Below are 19,818 nucleotides of genomic sequence, written 5' to 3'. Positions count from 1 at the left end.
CTTGTCATCTTCATGAAGACACAATACCACATCCCAAATTACTGACAGTACCAAATGATGTGTGAAGTAAGCTTGGTTGTCACCCTGTAGATTGGGATGGAATGTTGTTGAAGCTGTCAGACCGCTGGTCTGGTCTTCAGGGAGGTGAGTCTACTCTCACACTGCCACATTACCACTGTGACCTTGTAGTCCCATCACAGGGGCTACAGACGTGCAAAGCCCGCTTGGGCACAGAGCGCCCACACGCGCGGTAGTGAATGGGCTCCCCAGCCCAGTTTCCTGGCTGAGGCAGACTGAGGCAGTGACTTTGACCTGTTATGGAGATTCCAGGTGTGAGAGAAGACGCAGTGAGGGGGATGGGTAAGGTCATTTCTGGTAGACGAGTACCAGCAGGGTCGTGTCTTTAGTGAGCCACATCAGGGAGCCTGATGCAGACCGCAGAAGGAAGCGTGTGGTGAATGGAACGGATAGAGATGCACTAGTCTAATATACTGCCCATGTCACAGAGGATAACTCTGGGCTGCTCAACCAAAGGTACTTCCAGCCCTGCAGCTCTGTAACAACAAAAACAATACCAATGTCTTTACTCATCAGTGGTACAGCAGCTGCCACTATTTTCAACACATTTTTAGGATTGGGAATTTCTCGCTTGCATTTTCACTTCAGACACCCCAAGTCAAACATCTCTTCTGTTTCTTCTATCTCCAGGAACAAGGAAAGATTGGCGTGATCTTCAACGTGGGGACAGACGACATCACCATTGACGAGCCGGCTGTCATAGTTAGCGATGGCAAGTACCATGTTGTGCGCTTCACACGCAGTGGTGGCAACGCCACCCTCCAGGTGGACAACCAGCCGGTCGAGCGCTACCCACCAGGTAAGGCATGGAGCAGGACACTTTGAAATGGGTGGGATGAGTGGGAGCGCCAGATAAGTATACATTAAAAGAAAGAGGGAGAGAGAGTGTGAGAGAGAGAGAGAGAGAGAGAGAGAGATATCCAGGCTGTATTTGAACAACACAGACATGGAGGAAGGTGCACGGTGATTCCAGCTCAAGCCATCAAACAGAAAATATCACATCAATTCAGGGACAGTTGTTGGATACTCTTGGCAAGCAAGTCCAAATGGAATTGGAAGTTTGCCTTCTGCCATAGAGTAAATTGATTTGTTTTCTTCAGCACGCCCCAGCATTCAGTTTTGATATGTGCCATTTCACTATTCTATCTATTCAGAGCACTTTATGGAGTCGCCACATGGTGGGCACAGATAACTACTGCATAAACAATCTAATAACAATCTGAAATGGACACACTTCCCTCAAGCTGCCTTGCCGAGTACATCTGGCAGAGGATGGATTCGGATTCTTCGTAGTAATTGTAGCAGCCAGCTTGGCCGGTGGCAGAGTGGATGCTGAGAATGGGATCTTCGCACAGCCTCAGAGCAATGAAGGAACCCTCAGCCAAATCTCAGCTTTCGTTTTATTCCCCCCCCCCCCCCCCCCCCTGCCTGTAAAATGAGCTTTTATATGAGAGCACTGATGATGTGTGTGTGGCGTGAAAAGGGGAGGAGGAAGAGGTGTGTGGCTCTCAAGTGGCGCAGCGGTCTAAGACACTGCATCTCAGTGCAAGAGGAGTCACTACAAATCCTGGTTTGAATCCAGGCTGTGTCGCATCCGGCCGTGATTGGGAGTCCCGTAGGGCGGCGCACAATTGGCCCAGCGTCGTCGGGTGTAGGCCATCATTGTAAATAAGAATTTGTCCTTAGCTGACTTGCCTAGTTTAAATTAAGGTTAAAAAATAACATTCTGTCGTCTGCTCCTCGTCCCTTCACCTTCTGTCTCTCCTCCATGCTATCTGACAAATCAAATCCAATTTTATTTTTTACATTATGATTCAGGTAGTATCTAATGATCTGTTTCTTCTCCACTCACACTGGCCAAACTAACAATAAGAATTATCCAAAATATGTCAATGATTTTCTAGATTGTAATTGATAGGGGCAGTTCAGCTATTCTCTAACTACTTTAGTAAAGGTATTGTTCTCAATGACAGAGAACTCTCTCCCTCTCCACTTTCTTGATATTCAATACATGATCTGACATAACAAGTCGTGTCTAGTCAGACAATCAGTTGTATACCCATATTTGGCACAGGCATTTTGTTGTACTGTATCTTCAAGGTAGGTTAGGAGCACCAGGGTAAGATTAGGTTACTATGCTACCGCAGGTGTTTGGTTCCAGTACAGTCAAGTGGAGTGCTGCTCAAGGCTAGTTTTACCAAGGTTCTTTTTATTTTAGAATGGCTGCTTCATCCACTCTAGCACTCCACCAATGGGGCACTAACCCAGTCAGTAATTGGCCCAATCATAACATTACTGTAACCGTATGTGAAAGGAGTAGAGCAGTGGAAATGAGGGCTTTGAGCTAGATGAGAACTGTCACAGAGAAAGTTCAGATGCCATTGTGGTCCTTCTTTTGGTTCGTTATTTCATTTTGAGTCTGATACAAGGCGTGTCATCCACAGTCACACAGACAAGGGAGAAAATTTATTATCTCATTAAAGCAATGCCTAGTAGTAGATAGAGTCATATCCCATACCTTGGCAGCCTTTGATTTGTTCACAATAGAATGTCCTCAATAGGGCCTACCGAGTGGCGCAGTGGTCTAAGGTGTCACTACAGACCCGGGTTCGATCCCAAGCTGTGTCAAAGCTGGCCGTGATCAGAAGACCCATTAGCCCAGCATCATCCGGGTTCGGGGAGTGTTTGGCAGGCTGGGATGGCCCTATCCCATGTCCTTGTGGCAGGCTGGGCGCCTGCAAGCTGACCTCAGTCACCAGTTGGATGGTGTTTCCTCCGACACATTGGTGTGGCTGGCTTCCGGGTTAAGCAAGCAGTGTGTCAAGAAGCAGTGCAGCTTGGGAGGGTCGTCCTTCGAGAAAACACATGGCTCTCAACCTTCGCCTCTCCCGAGTCCGTACAGGAGTTGCAGCGATGGGACAAGACTGTAACTACCAATTGGGGAGAAAAGGGGCTAAAAGTTGAAAGAAATATGTCTTCCACAAATAAATACTAATCTTATATCTGTAAAGTTAATCACGCTTAACAGACTGTTTTATACTGTATACATAAAGTATATCTGTTCAGAGTAAATAACAACAATTGATTGAAATGTCTGTGTATAACATTTTGATGATATCATGAATCCCTTTCGTCAAGAAAAAAGAACCCTGCTAGGCTACTTCCCATAACAGTCGCCATCGCCCTTCCATTGACATGATAACAACCAGAAAATGTCTTCTGGACATTTACTCATGCTTCTAAATGGTTATCTTTTGAATGCATGCATTGTTGCTTTCTTGCTGTTTTCTACCAATTACAGTTCAATCTCTTCTTCTATTTTGTATGCATTTAAGCCCTGATGCTTTGCTAAAAAAAATGTCATAATTACACCAATCCCCCTAAATGATCCAGCTCAGTATTTTATAAATAGAAATAAACACCATTCTAACTAATGTACCATTTGTTACTGTCCCTTAACTAAATACCACTAAGTAAAGCACAAGTTTCTTTTAACCTGAAGCTGGGTTAAAATGGATAACTTGCTAAATGTGTTAGTCATGATGCCCTGTCTCTAACCTTGTGATCTTTCAACTTCCAGACTTTAACCTCTAATCTGTCTCTCCAAATTCTTTGAAGGGAACTTTGATAATGAGCGCCTGGTTATTGCTAGACAAAGAATCCCATACCGACTTGGTCGGGTAGTTGACGAGTGGCTACTCGACAAAGGTAAACCGAAAAAAATGAATGAATCCATTAAACAGTTACTAAATCCAGTTAAATCCCTCTGTCTAAATCCCTGTAAGAGGTGCAGTGCCAAGAGGCAAAGGATCAAATGCTGTTACCTATGTACGGTATAGAGCTACACGTTGGGTATGTTTGGACTGAAATTGACTGTGGATCGTAGTGAACAGGACGGGAACATAGATATATGTCCTCCAACAGCCACCTCGGGCATTTCGAGTAACGTACCCCGGCTCATTTAGTACCATTCTAAAAAAATATATATATACCAAATGGTTAACAGTACATCTACCAGGTATTCTTTGCAATCCCCAATACCATTTGGGAATGCTGCACCTCTTCAGAGATTTTTAAATGAATTAACTAAACGTAACCCCTGACTAACCCCCCGACAACGTCCCTCCAATTATATGTGTTTAATTAGATGCTGCTGATTTTCTTACCTTGTTGTTATCTGTTTATACTTCTTGTGACAGAAACATATTTAAAGTGATAACTAATCTGTTAAACAACTGGGATAATTAGCTGGTAACGGAACATAGAGCATTTCATCTAATGTTTTGTGGTTCTTGCAACAAGGTGTAAGTATCCACAATAAACCTTCCACTTGATTTCACATCCTGGTCCCTCTAAATTCCTCTAGTCATGTATAGTCCACGCTGTGGTTGACTGACCATGCTAAAAACCCACGCACTAACGTGACCCCACTAAACACCACTATACTCTCCCTGCTATACTCTCCAGATGACTTCCCTGCGTCCCTGGCAACCATGTCACAGACATTCAGGGACAAAGGGGCTGAGACCCTGACAGACCTCTAGGTTACTGTCACTGCGACATAGTTCATTAGAATTCTCCTGAGATTGGCACACGACATTACCCTCTCTCGACATGCTGAACTCACTGGGTGACCTAACAGGGACAGTGCTTACCAATGCTGCTGTCAGTGTTGGAGTTAGATAACCCGAGGGAGGAAGGGAGGGGGAAAACACTTCCCTTCCACCAGAGGTAGTCAGTCCACTCAGTACAGTGGGTCCCAGAGGAGCAACGCTGATTGGTCCGTCAGCTTATGACTGAGAGGATGAAGGGGAAATGCCCTGTCCCTAGCTGTCCTTCCATTCAGAGAAACAACTCCCTGTGCTTAATGGAGGAAAGTAATGTGCTTACAATTTCCCATGACACTCTTTACTCACATTACTCCATGTAAACACACTGATAGTGAAATGTAAGTAAAATTATACGCATTGTTGTGCCATCTTCCCCTCTCGCAAACACTTTGTTTGGACCCTGTGACCAGGATTGAGCCAATTCGCTAACTCAATTGAAAATTTAAAATACTTTACCAATATAACATTCAAACTAACCACATCTTACCCTCAGAATATATTGGGCCAATATATGTGACCAGTACGATGACTAAATATACAAACCAGACCACTGACATTGAGTTGAACATTTCAGACAAGCTTTTAACATATACTTCCATCATTTAACTTGTTGTGCTGAGTTCCAAATCTGTTGCCAAGGCCCTTCTGGGTATCTAGAACGGTATAACTCATACTGTAATTGGATGTCCGCCTGTTTGTGTCTCTCTCCTTTCTCTCCATTTCTATCTTTCGACCTCGATCCCTCTTCCTCCTATTCCTTTACCTCACTACAGGACGACAGCTGACTATCTTCAACAGCCAGGCAGCGATAAAGATCGGGGGTCAGGATAAGGGCCGGCCGTTCCAGGGCCAGATCTCTGGCCTCTACTATAATGGCCTGCAGGTGCTGACGCTGGCGGCAGAGAATGACCCCAGTGTCCAGGCTGAGGGGAACCTGAGGCTGGTGGGAGACTCCCTGTCTGTGCTGACCACTGAGAGCACCTCCACCACCCCACTGGCAGCCTCCGACATGTCCACCACCATCATGGAGACCACCACCACCATGGCCACCACCACCACCCGCAGGCAACGCTCCCCCAGCATGAGGGAGAGCATCTCCCAGGTCAGAGGGAAGGCCGGGTGGGGGCATGCGAGGCAGGGTACTAGGGCCATGTTGAACGTTATTGGTGACCAATGGTGCGTGAGGTGATGTAATGATGACTGCTAACTAAGACTAGCCATTTTAATCAGTATGTTAACTGTCCCTCATTCAGTAATCCTGGTTTTAACATTGTACTATAAGGAGCTGTACGTATGGTGTTTTCCTAATGTTAGAGGTGACTGTGACAAGGACTGTGGGTGAGCTCGTGTTAGGACTGAAGGCATTAGACAGACAGCATAAGTAACCATTTAGATGGGAAGGTTTTGCGAAGGGACTCCGCCAGACAGACAATATGTCCATTATTGGCTGCGTGAGACAGACACTCCATCTACATTATAGCTCATTTAGCCACTCACCAGGCAGACAAATCCAAACAACCCTTAAAGAGCACTTTCACAGGAACAATCTCCCTCTCTCTCTCTCTCTCTCGCTCCCTCTCTCTCTCTCTCTCTCTCTCTCTCTCAATTCCTTTGCACATTTTCAACATAACCATGCTGGCATGCCTCTGCCAATAAGAGGCTGTAATTACTCATTAAAACCAAGAGCTTTCAAAAAGGGAGCACAGACAAAGCACTGGACCTAGACACGTCTTTGAACATACGTTAGCTCTCTATTGGAAGTGTTTTCCTGGTTTGTTGGGGGAAATGAATTCATGTATGATGCCTTTTCAATGTCATGGTCACAGTGCACACCAGATAGAAAAACCATCAGACCCTGTGGAAGTCATTGTGCTGTTTTTAAAACTCCCTCAGCAGCGTGATGCACTCTTTTCTTCTTCTTTTTTTCCAGCTACAAAGCTGTAAATCCCCCAAAAGCTACATTTACAGTTTTTTTTTTTAGCAGACAGAGCTACATTTCCTTTTCTACACCGACTTGCATATGTATTAGGCCGCCTGTGGACATATAGATCCACGCAAAAGGCCCCACCACATTCAGTGTAAGTTGTCAAGGGACCTCCATCCTTTAATACGCCCCCATTTCTTGGATTCAACCTTTTTTTCCCCTCAGCCTTTGGCTTTGTTGATCAAGATATGATTGAAGGTCACACTCAGGAACAATTTATGCCAGTCATGGCTAAACGGCCTATTTCCATATCCAGCGATCCGGTAGTCATTTGCATGAATGTTGATGAACCACAATTCAACCCCACGTAGAACCTTGGACTAATATAAATAGCCCTAGGGAGACCAGCAGAGCAAAGAGGGGGGGGTTACAGAGAGACCATCTCAGAGCTGCTCTTATTAGGCTCCCAGCAGAATGTTTCTAACTACCAAGCTTGTCCTTTCTACACATGAAAACATCATTTATGTTCACGGGTTGTCTGAATATTTCAAACAACATTAGTCACTTGAAATATTAAACAGTACAAGTTTAAGTTATATTCAAAGTAATTTTTTTCTCTAACACTCTGATTGGGAGAGACAAACACCTGTGTTTATCATGACATACGGCGGGACCCAGATGCAGACACAGGAGGCAGATGGTTGGAGTCTTACAATGTTTATTAATCCAAAAAGGAGTAGGCAAGAGAATGGTTGTGGACAGGCAAAAAGGTCAAAACCAGATCAGAGTCCAGGAGGTACAGAGTGGCAGACAGGCTTGTGGTCAAGGCAGGCAGAATGGTCAGGCAGGTGGGAACAAAGTCCAGAAACAGGCAAGGGTCAAAACCGGGAGGACTAGAAAAAGGGAGAATAGCAAAAAGCAGGAGAACGGGGAAAAACGCTGGTTGACTTGGAAAAACATACAAGACGAACTGGCACAGAGAGACAGGAAACATGGGGATAAATACACTGGCCCAGAGAGACAGGAAACACAGGGATAAATACACTGGCCCAGAGAGACAGGAAACACAGGGATAAATACACTGGCCCAGAGAGAGAAGAAACACAGGGATAAATACACTGGCCCAGAGAGACAGGAAACACAGGGATAAATACACTGGCCCAGAGAGAGAAGAAACACAGGGATAAATACACTGGCCCAGAGAGACAGGAAACACAGGGATAAATACACTGGCCCAGAGAGACAGGAAACACAGGGATAAATACACTGGCCCAGAGAGAGAAGAAACACAGGGATAAATACACTGGCCCAGAGAGACAGGAAACACAGGGATAAATACACTGGCCCAGAGAGAGAAGAAACACAGGGATAAATACACTGGCCCAGAGAGACAGGAAACACAGGGATAAATACACTGGCCCAGAGAGAGAAGAAACACAGGGATAAATACACTGGCCCAGAGAGACAGGAAACACAGGGATAAATACACTGGCCCAGAGAGAGAAGAAACACAGGGATAAATACACTGGGGAAAACAAGCGACACATGGAAGGGGTGGAGACAACAACGAGGACAGGTGAAACTGATCAGGGTGCGACAGTGTATTCACTTGGCAATCCTCTCTCTTCTGTTGTGGCTATGATTTATTCTCCATCCTGTACTTTCTAGGTTCCTCATAAGATTAGCACGTGTGCTACTGAACAACACAAGCTCAATCATTCTCACAGTCAGCTAACTCCCTCTGTGCCATTAGACGACAGTAGTGGGATATAAGATACTGTAATCATTTCCCCAGGCAGTGCTTTACATTGAAAGTGTTTCGTGTACCTGAGACGAACATTTGTCATGGCGTCATGTCATAAATTACGAAAACAAACCAAATGAATAATACCTACAGTTCCACCAGAAACAATCAACTTGCTTATGAAACTACAGGCGTTGTATACACAGACACAGGAAGGGAGGGAGTAATTGTTTCATGAACGCAGTCAGGCAGGTCTAATATGCAGCAATAAAAGCATGTTTTAATTAGAGAATCAAAACGCCACAACGATGCCGTTATTTGTTATGTGCGGATTAGACAGTAAAGACACAAGGGCCAGACAAGACAACTCTTTAATCGTCCTACAGTTTTCACACGGCCAAGCAATTGTTCTGATCACAGTTGCTAAAGCTTTACTGTGGAAAAAAAGCGAAGCTTTAGATAACTTTTCATAACACTAACCACGCCTCCAGATGTCTTGAAAGCACATTTGATGGATGACAGTACTCTGTAACAGCCATTGCCCAGTCAGCATGTCAAGTTCCAGCTAAATCCGAACCCTGTAAATGCATTGATACCGTATGGTGGGGCAAAGGCTACTTCCTCCAGCTAAATAAGTTGATTAGGCTTGTCCATACGATAATGAAGGCGATAAATTGATGTCAATCATGGCCTAACTGCTTACCTCCAATGTCAAACCTCCCTGTCTATGCAAAGCTAGGTCATTAGCGTAGATTTACATCGACTAGATTTCTCAAGCCCTTGTTGAATTTCAATGCTCTTTCAGAAGGTCATAATGGCAGACAGCTTTAGGGTTGGCTACACCTGCTTGTAGTGACCACATTTATTTCTACATTTACTGACACCGCCTTTTCTCCTCAAAATAGTTCACTGTGTCTATTCCTTTGATATTTTATATAGGTAAATAATACACTGTGACAGTTGAATACATGTTTGAATGGAAAACATTGTCTTCGAAACTGCGATGGCAGTTTGATGGAACATTGTTTGAGGAGAGCTCAGGGCAGTCCAATGATTAATATACTGTATGTGAGAGCTGTCAAAACAAAAAAGTGGTGTCTCGTATCAAACATGTTGCAGATATGATTTATGGTGAGGTTTCTGTGCCTTGACATGTGAGGACAAACTGATGCATTCGTGTAATCTCCGGATCAAACTACAGTGAGTTCCAAAAGCATTGGGACAGTGACAAATGTGTTGTTGTTTTGGCTCTGTAATCCAGACCTTTGGGTTTGAAATGATACAACGACTGTGAGGTTCAAGTGCAGACTGTCAACGTAAACTTGAGGGTATTTTCGTCCATTATTGGGTGAACCATTTAGAAATTACAGCACTTTTTGTACATAGACCCTCCATTTTTTAGGGGACCAGAAGTATTGCTACAAATTCACTTATAATGTGTATTAAAGTAGTCATAAGTTTAGTGTTTCGTCCCGTATTCCGAGCACGCAATGACTACATCAAGCTTGTAACTCTACAAACTTGTTGGATGCAGTTTCTGTTTGTTTTGGTCGTGTTTCAGATTGTTTTCTGCCCAATAGAAATGAATGGTAAATAATGTCTTTTGTCATGTTGGAGTCACTTGTAATTGTAAATGAGAATATAATATGTTTTCTATACACTTCTACATTCATGTGGATGCTACCATGGTTATAGGTAGTCATGAATGAATTGTGCAATAATGATGAGGGAGAAAGTTACAGATGCACAAATATCGTACCCCCAAGACATGCTAACCTCTCACCATTACAATAACAGGGGAGGTTATCAAAAAAAAAAATTGGGGGGGGGGGGTATGATATTTATGCCTCTGTAACTTTCTCACTCCTTATTCACGATTCATTCAGGATTAGCCGTACAAATGGTAGCATCCACATGAATATAGAAGTGTTTATAAACATATTATTTTCTTATTTACAATAAAAGTGACTCAAAAATGACACATGACATTATTTACCATGAATTTCTTTTGGGCACAAAATAATCTGAAACACAATCAAAACAAACAGCAAATGCATCCATTCACAAGCTTTATGTAGTTATTGCGTACTATGAATATGGGACCAAATACTAAACTTTTTACTAGTTTAATACACATTATAAGTGAAATACTTTTGGTCCCATTTGGTAAAATGGGGAGGCTATGTACAAAAGGAGTTGTCATTTCTAAATCGCTCACCCGATAAAGATGAAGATACCCTCATAAAATCTGACAGTCTGCGATTTAACCTCATAGTCATTGTATCATTTCAAAACAGCTACAACAAAACATGTCACTGTCCCAATACTTTTTGGAGCTCACTGTATATGATATTTATGTAGCTCCTGTATATGTCTGGGATATAAATGTATGTCTAGGTACAGAAGGTAGTAGGAAAGGGAAAAAAAATGGATGATTCTGTTTGAGCACAATCATTGCATCATGAAACTAGCACTGTGAAATTGAACCCTGGCCCATAATGAACTGTTTTTCTAATATTGACCTGGTGTGAACAGCAAGGAGTGCAATACTCCAGCCTGAGTTTTCCTGAAGTATTCTCGAGTAAGGAAGTTTCACTTGCAAGGCTTTATTTTGCAGGGATAACTTTGTGTTATTGTTTTATTAATGTTCGACGTTGACAACGAAAGAGACTGAATACTGTATAGATAACAAAGCGCCAACGTTGTGTCCTCTTCTTCTCCTCAGTCTCAGAACTCGGATGACATCTTGGTGGCTTCGGCTGAGTGTCCCAGTGATGACGAGGACCTGGAGGAGTGTGAGCCTGGAACAGGTGAGTCTGTCTGTCAGCCCTGGCCTGGGGTTCAGTGTCATACCAAGGCCCTAGGAGGGAACAGGACCTCCTAGGATCACCTACTGTCTTCCTACACTAGGGACCAATAGGCTAGTTTTAATGAGCTCATGGATAAAACCGAATGTAGCCTTGGTACTCGCTACTTTCAAAGTTGTAATTTTGTCTGTTCTCATCGCTCGTCTTTTCCTCGGCTACTACCTCTGCTTTGAACTCGCTGTTAGGGGGGATTTGACTACTGCCACTAGCTAGCAAGATCTTATCTCAAGATGAGAAGATCTCATGCTATCCTTGTGCACTCCCATAAACAAAATAAGAAACAAACGGGGGGGGGGGGGGGGGGTAGCTGAGGCTGTCATGTAGGTCTACATTTGGTTGTCGGAGGCAGTGTTCATCATATCAAGCTCATAGAAGGTTCTGGTGTTTGTGGATGACTGATCTTCATATTCCTACAGCTATCACTGCTTCTGCTCCATATTTCACTACTGCCTGCCTGGCCCTGGCCAGTGTGAGCTGTCAAAGACAAGCTGCAAAGACACAAATGTCCTGGCAGAGTCTGAAAGCCCATTATGGTGAAGGTCAGGAGTAGGGTTGGACAGATCTGTGGCACACCTGGCTCTGAGACAGACAGAGGGACATTTCCCTCTTCTACGTTCTAGTCTTTCGCTCGCCAAATCGGGCAAAATGCAGCAGTGCTTCATTGTAGTCACATTCATTACCAGGGTTACTCATGAAATGTATTACATGTACAGTTGAGTCGGACGTTTACATGCACTTAGGTTGGAGTCATTACAACTCGTTTACATGCACTTAGGTTGGAGTCATTACAACTCGTTTACATGCACTTAGGTTGGAGTCATTACAACTCGTTTACATGCACTTAGGTTGGAGTCATTACAACTCGTTTACATGCACTTAGGTTGGAGTCATTACAACTTGTTTACATGCACTTAGGTTGGAGTCATTACAACTCGTTTACATGCACTTAGGTTGGAGTCATTACAACTCGTTTACATGCACTTAGGTTGGAGTCATTACAACTCGTTTACATGCACTTAGGTTGGAGTCATTACAACTCGTTTACATGCACTTAGGTTGGAGTCATTACAACTCGTTTACATGCACTTAGGTTGAGTCATTACAACTTGTTTACATGCACTTAGGTTGGAGTCATTACAACTCGTTTACATGCACTTAGGTTGGAGTCATTACAACTCGTTTTTCAACCACTCCACACATTTCTTGTTAACAAACTGTCGTTTTGGCAAGTCGGTTAGGACATCTACTTTGTGCATGACACAAGTCATTTTTCCAACAGTTGTTTACAGACAGATTATTTCACTTATAAGTCACTCTATCACAATTCCAGTGGGTCAGAAGTTTACATACACTAAGTCGACTGTACCTTTAAACCTTAAACATCTTTGAAAATTCCAGAAAATGATGTCATGCTTTAGAAGCTTCTGATAGGCTGATTGACATAATTTGAGTCAATTGGAGGTGTACCTGTGGATGTATTTCAAGGCCTACCTTCAAACTCAGTGTCTCTTTGCTTGACATCATGGGAAAATCAAAAGAAATCAGCCAAGACCTCAGAAAAAACCTCCACAAGTCTGGTTCATCCTTGGGAGACATTTCCAAATGCCTGAAGGTACCACGTTCATCTGTACGGAAGTATAAACACCATGGGACCACGCAGCCGTCATACCGCTCAGGAAGGAGACGCGTTCTGTCTCCTAGAGATGAATGTACTTTGGTGTGAAAAGTGCAAATCAATCCCAGAACAACAGCAAAGGACCTTGTGAAAATGCTGGAGGAAACGGGTACAAAAGTATCTATATCCACAGTAAAACGAGTCCTATATTGACAACCTGGAAGGCCGCTCAGCAAGGAAGAAGCCACTGCTCCAAAACCGCCATATAAAAGCCAGACTACGGTTTGCAACTGCACATGGGGACAATGATCGTCCACTGGTCTGATGAAACAAAAATAGAACTGTTTGGCCATAATGACCATCATTATGTTTGGAGGAAAAAGGGGGATGCATGCAAGCCGAAGAGCACCATCACAACCGTGAAGAATGGGGGTGGCAGCATCATGTTGTGGGGGTGCTTTGCTGCAGGAGGGACTGGTGCACTTCACAAAATAGATGGCATCATGAAGCAGGAAAATTATGTGGATGTATTGAAGCAACATCTCAAGACATCAGTCATAAAATAATGTATATGTTGAAAGATAATGATAAAATAATTCCACTCTGAAACCTTATAATTGCATGAAATGGATTAGAATCATAAAATTATAATCTGATGATGTGTGTAGTTTTAGTCAGAATTAGATTAAACAATGTATCTGTATAGTGGAAAATCACAGACTGTCTGAGCAAGGCGTAGCTTAGGATTTGAACTTGTATGTGTGTGCCTGTAACGTCCGTTGGCGGTGGAAGAAGGTGAGGACCAAGGTGCAGCGTGGTAAGTGTCATATTTTTTATAAAGTAATAGAACACTGAACAAAAACAACAAAGTGAACGAACGAAACTGAAACAGTTCTGTCTGGTGCAGATACAAACACTCAACAGAAAACAATCACCCACGAAACACAGGTGGGGATACCTAAGTATGATTCTTAATCAGAGACAACTAACGACACCTGCCTCTGATTGAGAACCATACCATACCAGGCCAAACACAAAATAGAAAAACGAACATATACAACTCACCCCCTGACCATACTAAAACAAAGACATAACAAAAGAACTAAGGTCAGAACGTGACAGTACCCCCCCCCCCCCCAAAGGTGCGGACTCTGGCCGCAAAACCTGAACCTATAGGGGAGGGTCTGGGTGGGTGTCTGTCCGCGGTGGCGGCTCTGGTGCGGGACGTGGACCCCTCTCCATCATAGTCTTTACCCGCTTCTTAACCCGCCTCTGTGGCGCCTTTCGAGCGGCGACCCTCACCGCCGACCTCGGACTGGGGACCCTAGCAACGGGTCCCGAATGGACGGGAGAGTCCGGCAGCACCGGACAGGCGGGAGACTCTGGCAGCTCCGACGTGAAGGGCGACTCCGACAGCTCCTGGCAGCTCCTGGCTGACGGACGGCTCTGGCATCTCCTGACAGACGTGTGGCTCTGGCATCTCCTGACAGACCGGGCGGCTCTGGCAGCTCAGGACAGACGGGCGGCTCTGGCAGCTCAGGACAGACAGGCGGCTCTGGCAGCTCAGGACAGACGGGCGGCTCTGGCAGCCCAGGACAGACGGGCGGCTCTGGCAGCTCAAGATATTTTTGGGGCTGCCTCTCGTCCCAGCCACGCTGCGGTGCTGCCTCCTCATATCGCCGCCTCTCAGCTTTCGCTGTCTCCAGCTCTGCCTTGGGGCGGCGATATTCCCCAGCCTGTGCCCAGGGTCCTTCTCCGTCCAGAATCTCCTCCCATGTCCATGAGTCCCGAGATTTCTGCTGCTGCCCGATACCACGCTGCTTGGTCCTTTGGTGGTGGGTGATTCTGTAACGGCCGTTGGCGGTGGAAGAAGGTGAGGACCAATGCGCAACATGGTAAGTGTCCATATTTTTAATAAAGTAATAGAACGCTGAACAAAAACAACAAAGTGAACGAACTAAACCAAAACAGTTCTGTCTGGTGCAGATACAAACACTCAACAGAAAACAATCACCCACGAAACACAGGTGGGAAAAGGCTACCTAAGTATGATTCTCAATCAGAGACAACTAACGACACCTGCCTCTGATTGAGAACCATACCAGGCCAAACACAACATAGAAAAACGAACATAGACAACCCACCCAACCTGACCATACTAAAACAAAGACATATAACAAAAGAAGTAAGATCAGAAAGTGACAGTGCAGAAGAAAAAAAACGAGAACAGTTAAACTGTGTTTGGACCGACCTGGCTAGGCCTCTGAGGAACTTATGATGGCATAGGGAGTACTTCTCAAGGTTTCCCTAATCTCGGGGGAATGGAATTGTCGGCTGGGTAGTGATACACAGTGGTGAGAACTATGGAGAAGGATAAAACTCACCTACTGTTTGTGTGGAAGTATGTGCGTAGGATACCTTCTGTTTGTGTGAAGTATGTGCGCAGCTATAAAATGGATTTCTTTGTATAATGGACTTTAGAACGTTCTCTGAATAAACGGTACTGATCTTTTGCATAAGCTGAGTCTTTGCCTAATTATTATTACACCCATAGTCTTTCAAACCTCTGGGATTGGTCAAAGCTATTGATTGATAGTTATTATCATTGGGATTGAAAATTCTCATGACAATCAGTCAGGAAGTTAAAGCTTGATTGCAAATGGGTCTTCCAAATGGACAATGACCCAAAGCATACTTCCAAAGTTGTGGCAAAATGGCTTAAGGACTACAAAGTCAAGGTATTGGAGTGGCCATCACAAAGCCCTGACCTCAATCCTGTAGAGAATTTGTAGGCAGAACTGAAAATTGTGTGCGAGCAAGGAGGCTATCCAAAACGTTTGACCCAAGTTAAACAATTTAAAGGCATTGCTACCAAATACTAATTGAGTGTATGTAAACTTATGACCCACTGGGAATGTGATCAAAGAAATCAAATCTGAAATAAATCATTCTCTCTACTATTAGTCTGACATTTCACATTCTTTAAAATAAAGTGGTGATCCTAACTGACCTAAGACAGGGAATTTTTACTCTGATTAAATGTCCGGAAATGTATTTGGCTAAGGTGTATGCAAACTTCCGACTTCACCTGTACGAAACAAGAGGCTGCTGAAGGGAGGATGGCTCATAATAATGGCTGGAACAGAGCAAATGAAATGGCCTGGAAAACCATGTGTTTGATGTATTTGATACTATTCCAGGTATTCCGCTCCAGCCATTACCACGAGCCTGTCCTCCCCAATTAAGGTGCCACCAACCTCCTGTGATGTACGAAGGGGTCGTATTTTCTTACTCGCCTGTGTGATAAAAGGCTTGTTTTCATGTAAATGTTTCAAGAGTTTCAAAAGCGACATTAGATCATGATAGACGATTGGCCTTACTTGTCGCCAGTTTGCCCGATAAGACACTGTCAATGACACTGTCAGTAGAGGTGAATCGGGCCCTTGTCTTGTTTTCGTTGTCTTCCTAACCTTGATATTTGTCTCGATTTTTTGGGGTCATTTTGTTGAGGTGGCTTGAGGAGGTGTGGTTATGTTCCTATCAACATCAAGGATGTTCAACCTCAGTAAACTAGCAAATATTGTTACTGGCATGCACACATCCGTCTGCAACTGCAAATCAAATGATCAAGGATGTATGTCAATGTTATGCAGCTGTTTTTGAATTTGTTTTTCTCTTCATGCAAAAATCATGTGGCAATATGTTGATGTACGTAAGTGACCTTATCCCATGGTTTGCTGTCTTTTTAAATTTTTATTAAGAGATGTCCAGAAATGTGATCTTGTAAGCAAATCCATATTATAGATAATACTGTATACTTAAATATCCTCCATATGAATTATCTTGCCCCTACATGGCGTAATATTACATGATTTGGAACATTGTAGCTATATAATGAGCACATTGTGTTTGTAATGTAATGAGCACAATTGTTCATTATTTGTGTCTGGGGTCTCCTAATGCTCCTCTAATGTGTGTCTCCTGCCCTCTCTTTTTCTTTTCTAGGAGGTGAATTAGTGTTGCCTATAATAACAGTGGATTCCCTTGAGCCCCCATCCATCGCCACCCGTTACCCTGCTATCCCCCCTCCTCCCACCTCCCTGTCCCCACTTGAGACCACCAAAGTGTCCCTGATGCTGTCCAACCCTCACCCTCCCTGCCCCCCGGATCAGGAGGGCTGCGGTGACCCTGTGGAGGTCTCAGCCTTCGGTTCTGGGGAGATGACGGAATCAGATGATGAGGACTTTTACAAAAACTCCCCTCTGGTCACTGATAGGACAGTCCTGCATCCTCCTCCTCCCCCCGCCGTCGGTGAGGGCGGGGCACAGAAACCCCACAATCCCCGCCCCCTTCCTTATGCTCCCACCACCAACCCTGACCAGCTCCACATCCCTGCGGGCAAAATGAACACCCGTGACCAGGTGCTTCTGCCCCCTGCCCCTCCGTCATCCCGGTATACACCTGGACTAACTTACCCCCCCAATTTCCCCCATGTGCCCACAGCCGACCCTACAGCCCCCGGTGAGAAGGTCATGCACCCGGCCTGGTGGATAGGATCGGAGAGTCCAGTAGCACCACAGGGATGGTGGTTGGCATTGTGGCAGCTGCTGCCCTCTGCATTCTCATCCTCCTCTACGCCATGTACAAGTACCGCAACCGTGACGAGGGCTCCTACCAGACGGACCAGGGACACAACTTCATCAGCAACCCAGTTTCCGAGGGCAACGGGGCCATGGTCAAGCTAGAGAAGACACCAAGCACAACCACGGCTGCAGTAGCTAAGACAGTAACCAAGGGCAAGAAGAACAAAGACAAAGAGTATTATGTCTAAGAGAGGGATGGATAGAGAAGGAGAGAACGAGAGAGATAGGCTAGAGCAGGGTTTCCCAACTCCAGTCCTCGAATACCCCAGAGAAGCACACCTGATTCAACTTGTCAACTAATCATCAAGCCCTCAATCAGTTGAATCAGGTGAGTTTGTCCGGGGCAGCAACAAAGATGTGTGCTGTTGGGGGTACTCTGGGACTGTTGGGGTACACTGGGATAGAGGAAAATCATGGAAAGGGGGTTCTCACAAAGAATTTCACTTCCACATTATCCTCTAGATAAATATCCAAGGTGTAGGGTGTAATTGTTACATTTGTGGAACACAAAAAAAAGAAAATCCAATTTGCGATCAGTATTTCCACAATTCCTGTTCAATTATGCTTTGAGAATTTGTATCACATACCATACCACATATTGTATTGGATAACATACCATTTCATACAGGATAAGAAGCATATCCATGTTGCTGTGTTTGTATATAGCACCAATATCTATCAACTGTATGGTTATGGTTCCCAGTGAAAACTCAGTTTAAACCATTGTACTATAGAACCAGGTTTGCATGAATGTCAGTTCATCATGCTCTATCTCAAGTCCCTATGTCTTTGTGATGAAGTCAGCGGTATCAGTGTGTACTGAAAGGTCAATATGGTAGATAAGGACAGAGCAACCCAGTGGAGTTTACTAGATTAAACTAAAGCCATACCCATATTTGGAGATTGGGTGACCCACCTTCTCTGCAGACTAGCCTACCCCATTTTGTGTTATCCCACGTAAAACGGCTTTCAACTCTGTCTATCTCTCTGGTTGTCCATGGTGCTATGTTAATGGTCCAGTATCATTGAACCATGTTTCCTTTTGGGAAAATACAGGTTTTCAAAGGGAATACACCAGTTCATAGCAGAATTTAGCCAACAAACCCACACCATTGGATGGATGAGATGAGCTGGATTCTCTCATCTCTGTGTGAGAAGAGATCACCAAACCGACAGTGTCATTCATTCCATCCAGGAACAAGTTCCTCAAGCTTAACAAATCTCAAAAAGCAAAACGCTACTGTAGCAAAGACATTGCTCTGTAAACATATTTGTATGTATAGATGTCTTGGGTTTGAAAAAGCATTGCTTCTGTGTTTGTTGGAGTAGATTGGGGGGGGGGGGACACACACAGACATGAAAAAGATACTACATGTGAGAGATGTTCTGCCCCCACGGTTACCACTGTCAACACTCCAGCCAGATCCCCCTATGAGGAAAGTAGAGACAGTGAATATGAAAGGGAGCTGCAGGACACAGTCACTTTTGAATAACTTTTTCTGGTTGTTCCTGTGGGAGGGGGGACATGTCCAAGCTTGTGTCAAGAGGCTGGCTTTCGCTTTCCTTCTTCAAAATTGGCACACAAAAAAAAACTGGAAAGGCACAAACAGTAGAAACATCTCTTTGAGAGATAAATACTGTGTTACCTTTGAAAGCAAACCAAACATGTATTCTGGTTTTTCTACCCATGAATAAAAGACTGTTCTGTGAGATGAACTATTGAAGGTTTGTGAATTGTATAGCTACTTCTCAGATACTTCTGTGTTTCTCTTGTTACCATTCCTGCAGTTCCGTTTAAAAATAAAAATGTTTCCTTTTAATCCGATACAGATGAAAGGGAGCATTTTGTCTATGATGAGACACCATTGTCTGACTACAGAGACACATTATAAGTATTTTATTTTTTTCAATGTTGAATAACATGACATTTCCATTAAGGACAGGTTAGTGATTGTATGTAAACGTATCAAGAGAAAACACAAAAGGATGATGTGCACTCTTTTGATTCATTTCTTCATTTCATGTACATTGAAAAACCTGGCTATCTTTGTCTGTTGTTGCCATTCTCTCTGTTGTATCATGTTTACATTTTCAATTTCTGTCATTTCATCTTGTTTTTTTTTAATGACGTGCCATTTAACATAAACTTCTCAGAGTATATCCCTGTCCTAACTCAATGATATTGTAAAGTGTTCCTGTGAAATTAACCTTAATATGTGTACAGTACATTGACAGAGGGGAAATACAATTGGTTATATACTTCGTATACTCCTGTGTTGTGTGGCTTTTTTTTATGGGTGCAAAGGCCTCATCAAATGAATGGGTGGCACTTGAACT

The 19,818-nt window shown here is 43.9% G+C and overlaps 1 protein-coding gene across 1 annotated transcript in view; it reads left to right on the top strand.

Moving 5' to 3' along the window:
- The window catches only part of LOC135573758 (neurexin-2-beta-like), a 104,549-nt gene extending 85,551 nt beyond the window's left edge, over positions 1-18,998 (top strand). The window contains 6 exon segments of the mRNA XM_065023523.1: positions 709-877; positions 3,697-3,786; positions 5,462-5,790; positions 11,082-11,166; positions 16,844-17,367; positions 17,370-18,998. Coding sequence (XP_064879595.1) covers positions 709-877; positions 3,697-3,786; positions 5,462-5,790; positions 11,082-11,166; positions 16,844-17,367; positions 17,370-17,669 — 1,497 coding nt within the window. The 3' untranslated portion in view covers positions 17,670-18,998.
- Positions 18,999-19,818: the final 820 nt, after the last annotated feature.

Source organism: Oncorhynchus nerka, linkage group LG10 (assembly GCF_034236695.1).
Source record: "Oncorhynchus nerka isolate Pitt River linkage group LG10, Oner_Uvic_2.0, whole genome shotgun sequence".
NCBI lineage: Eukaryota > Metazoa > Chordata > Actinopteri > Salmoniformes > Salmonidae > Oncorhynchus > Oncorhynchus nerka.
The sequence above is the reverse complement of the archived record's forward strand: the minus strand, read 5'-3'. Positions and strand labels throughout refer to the sequence as shown.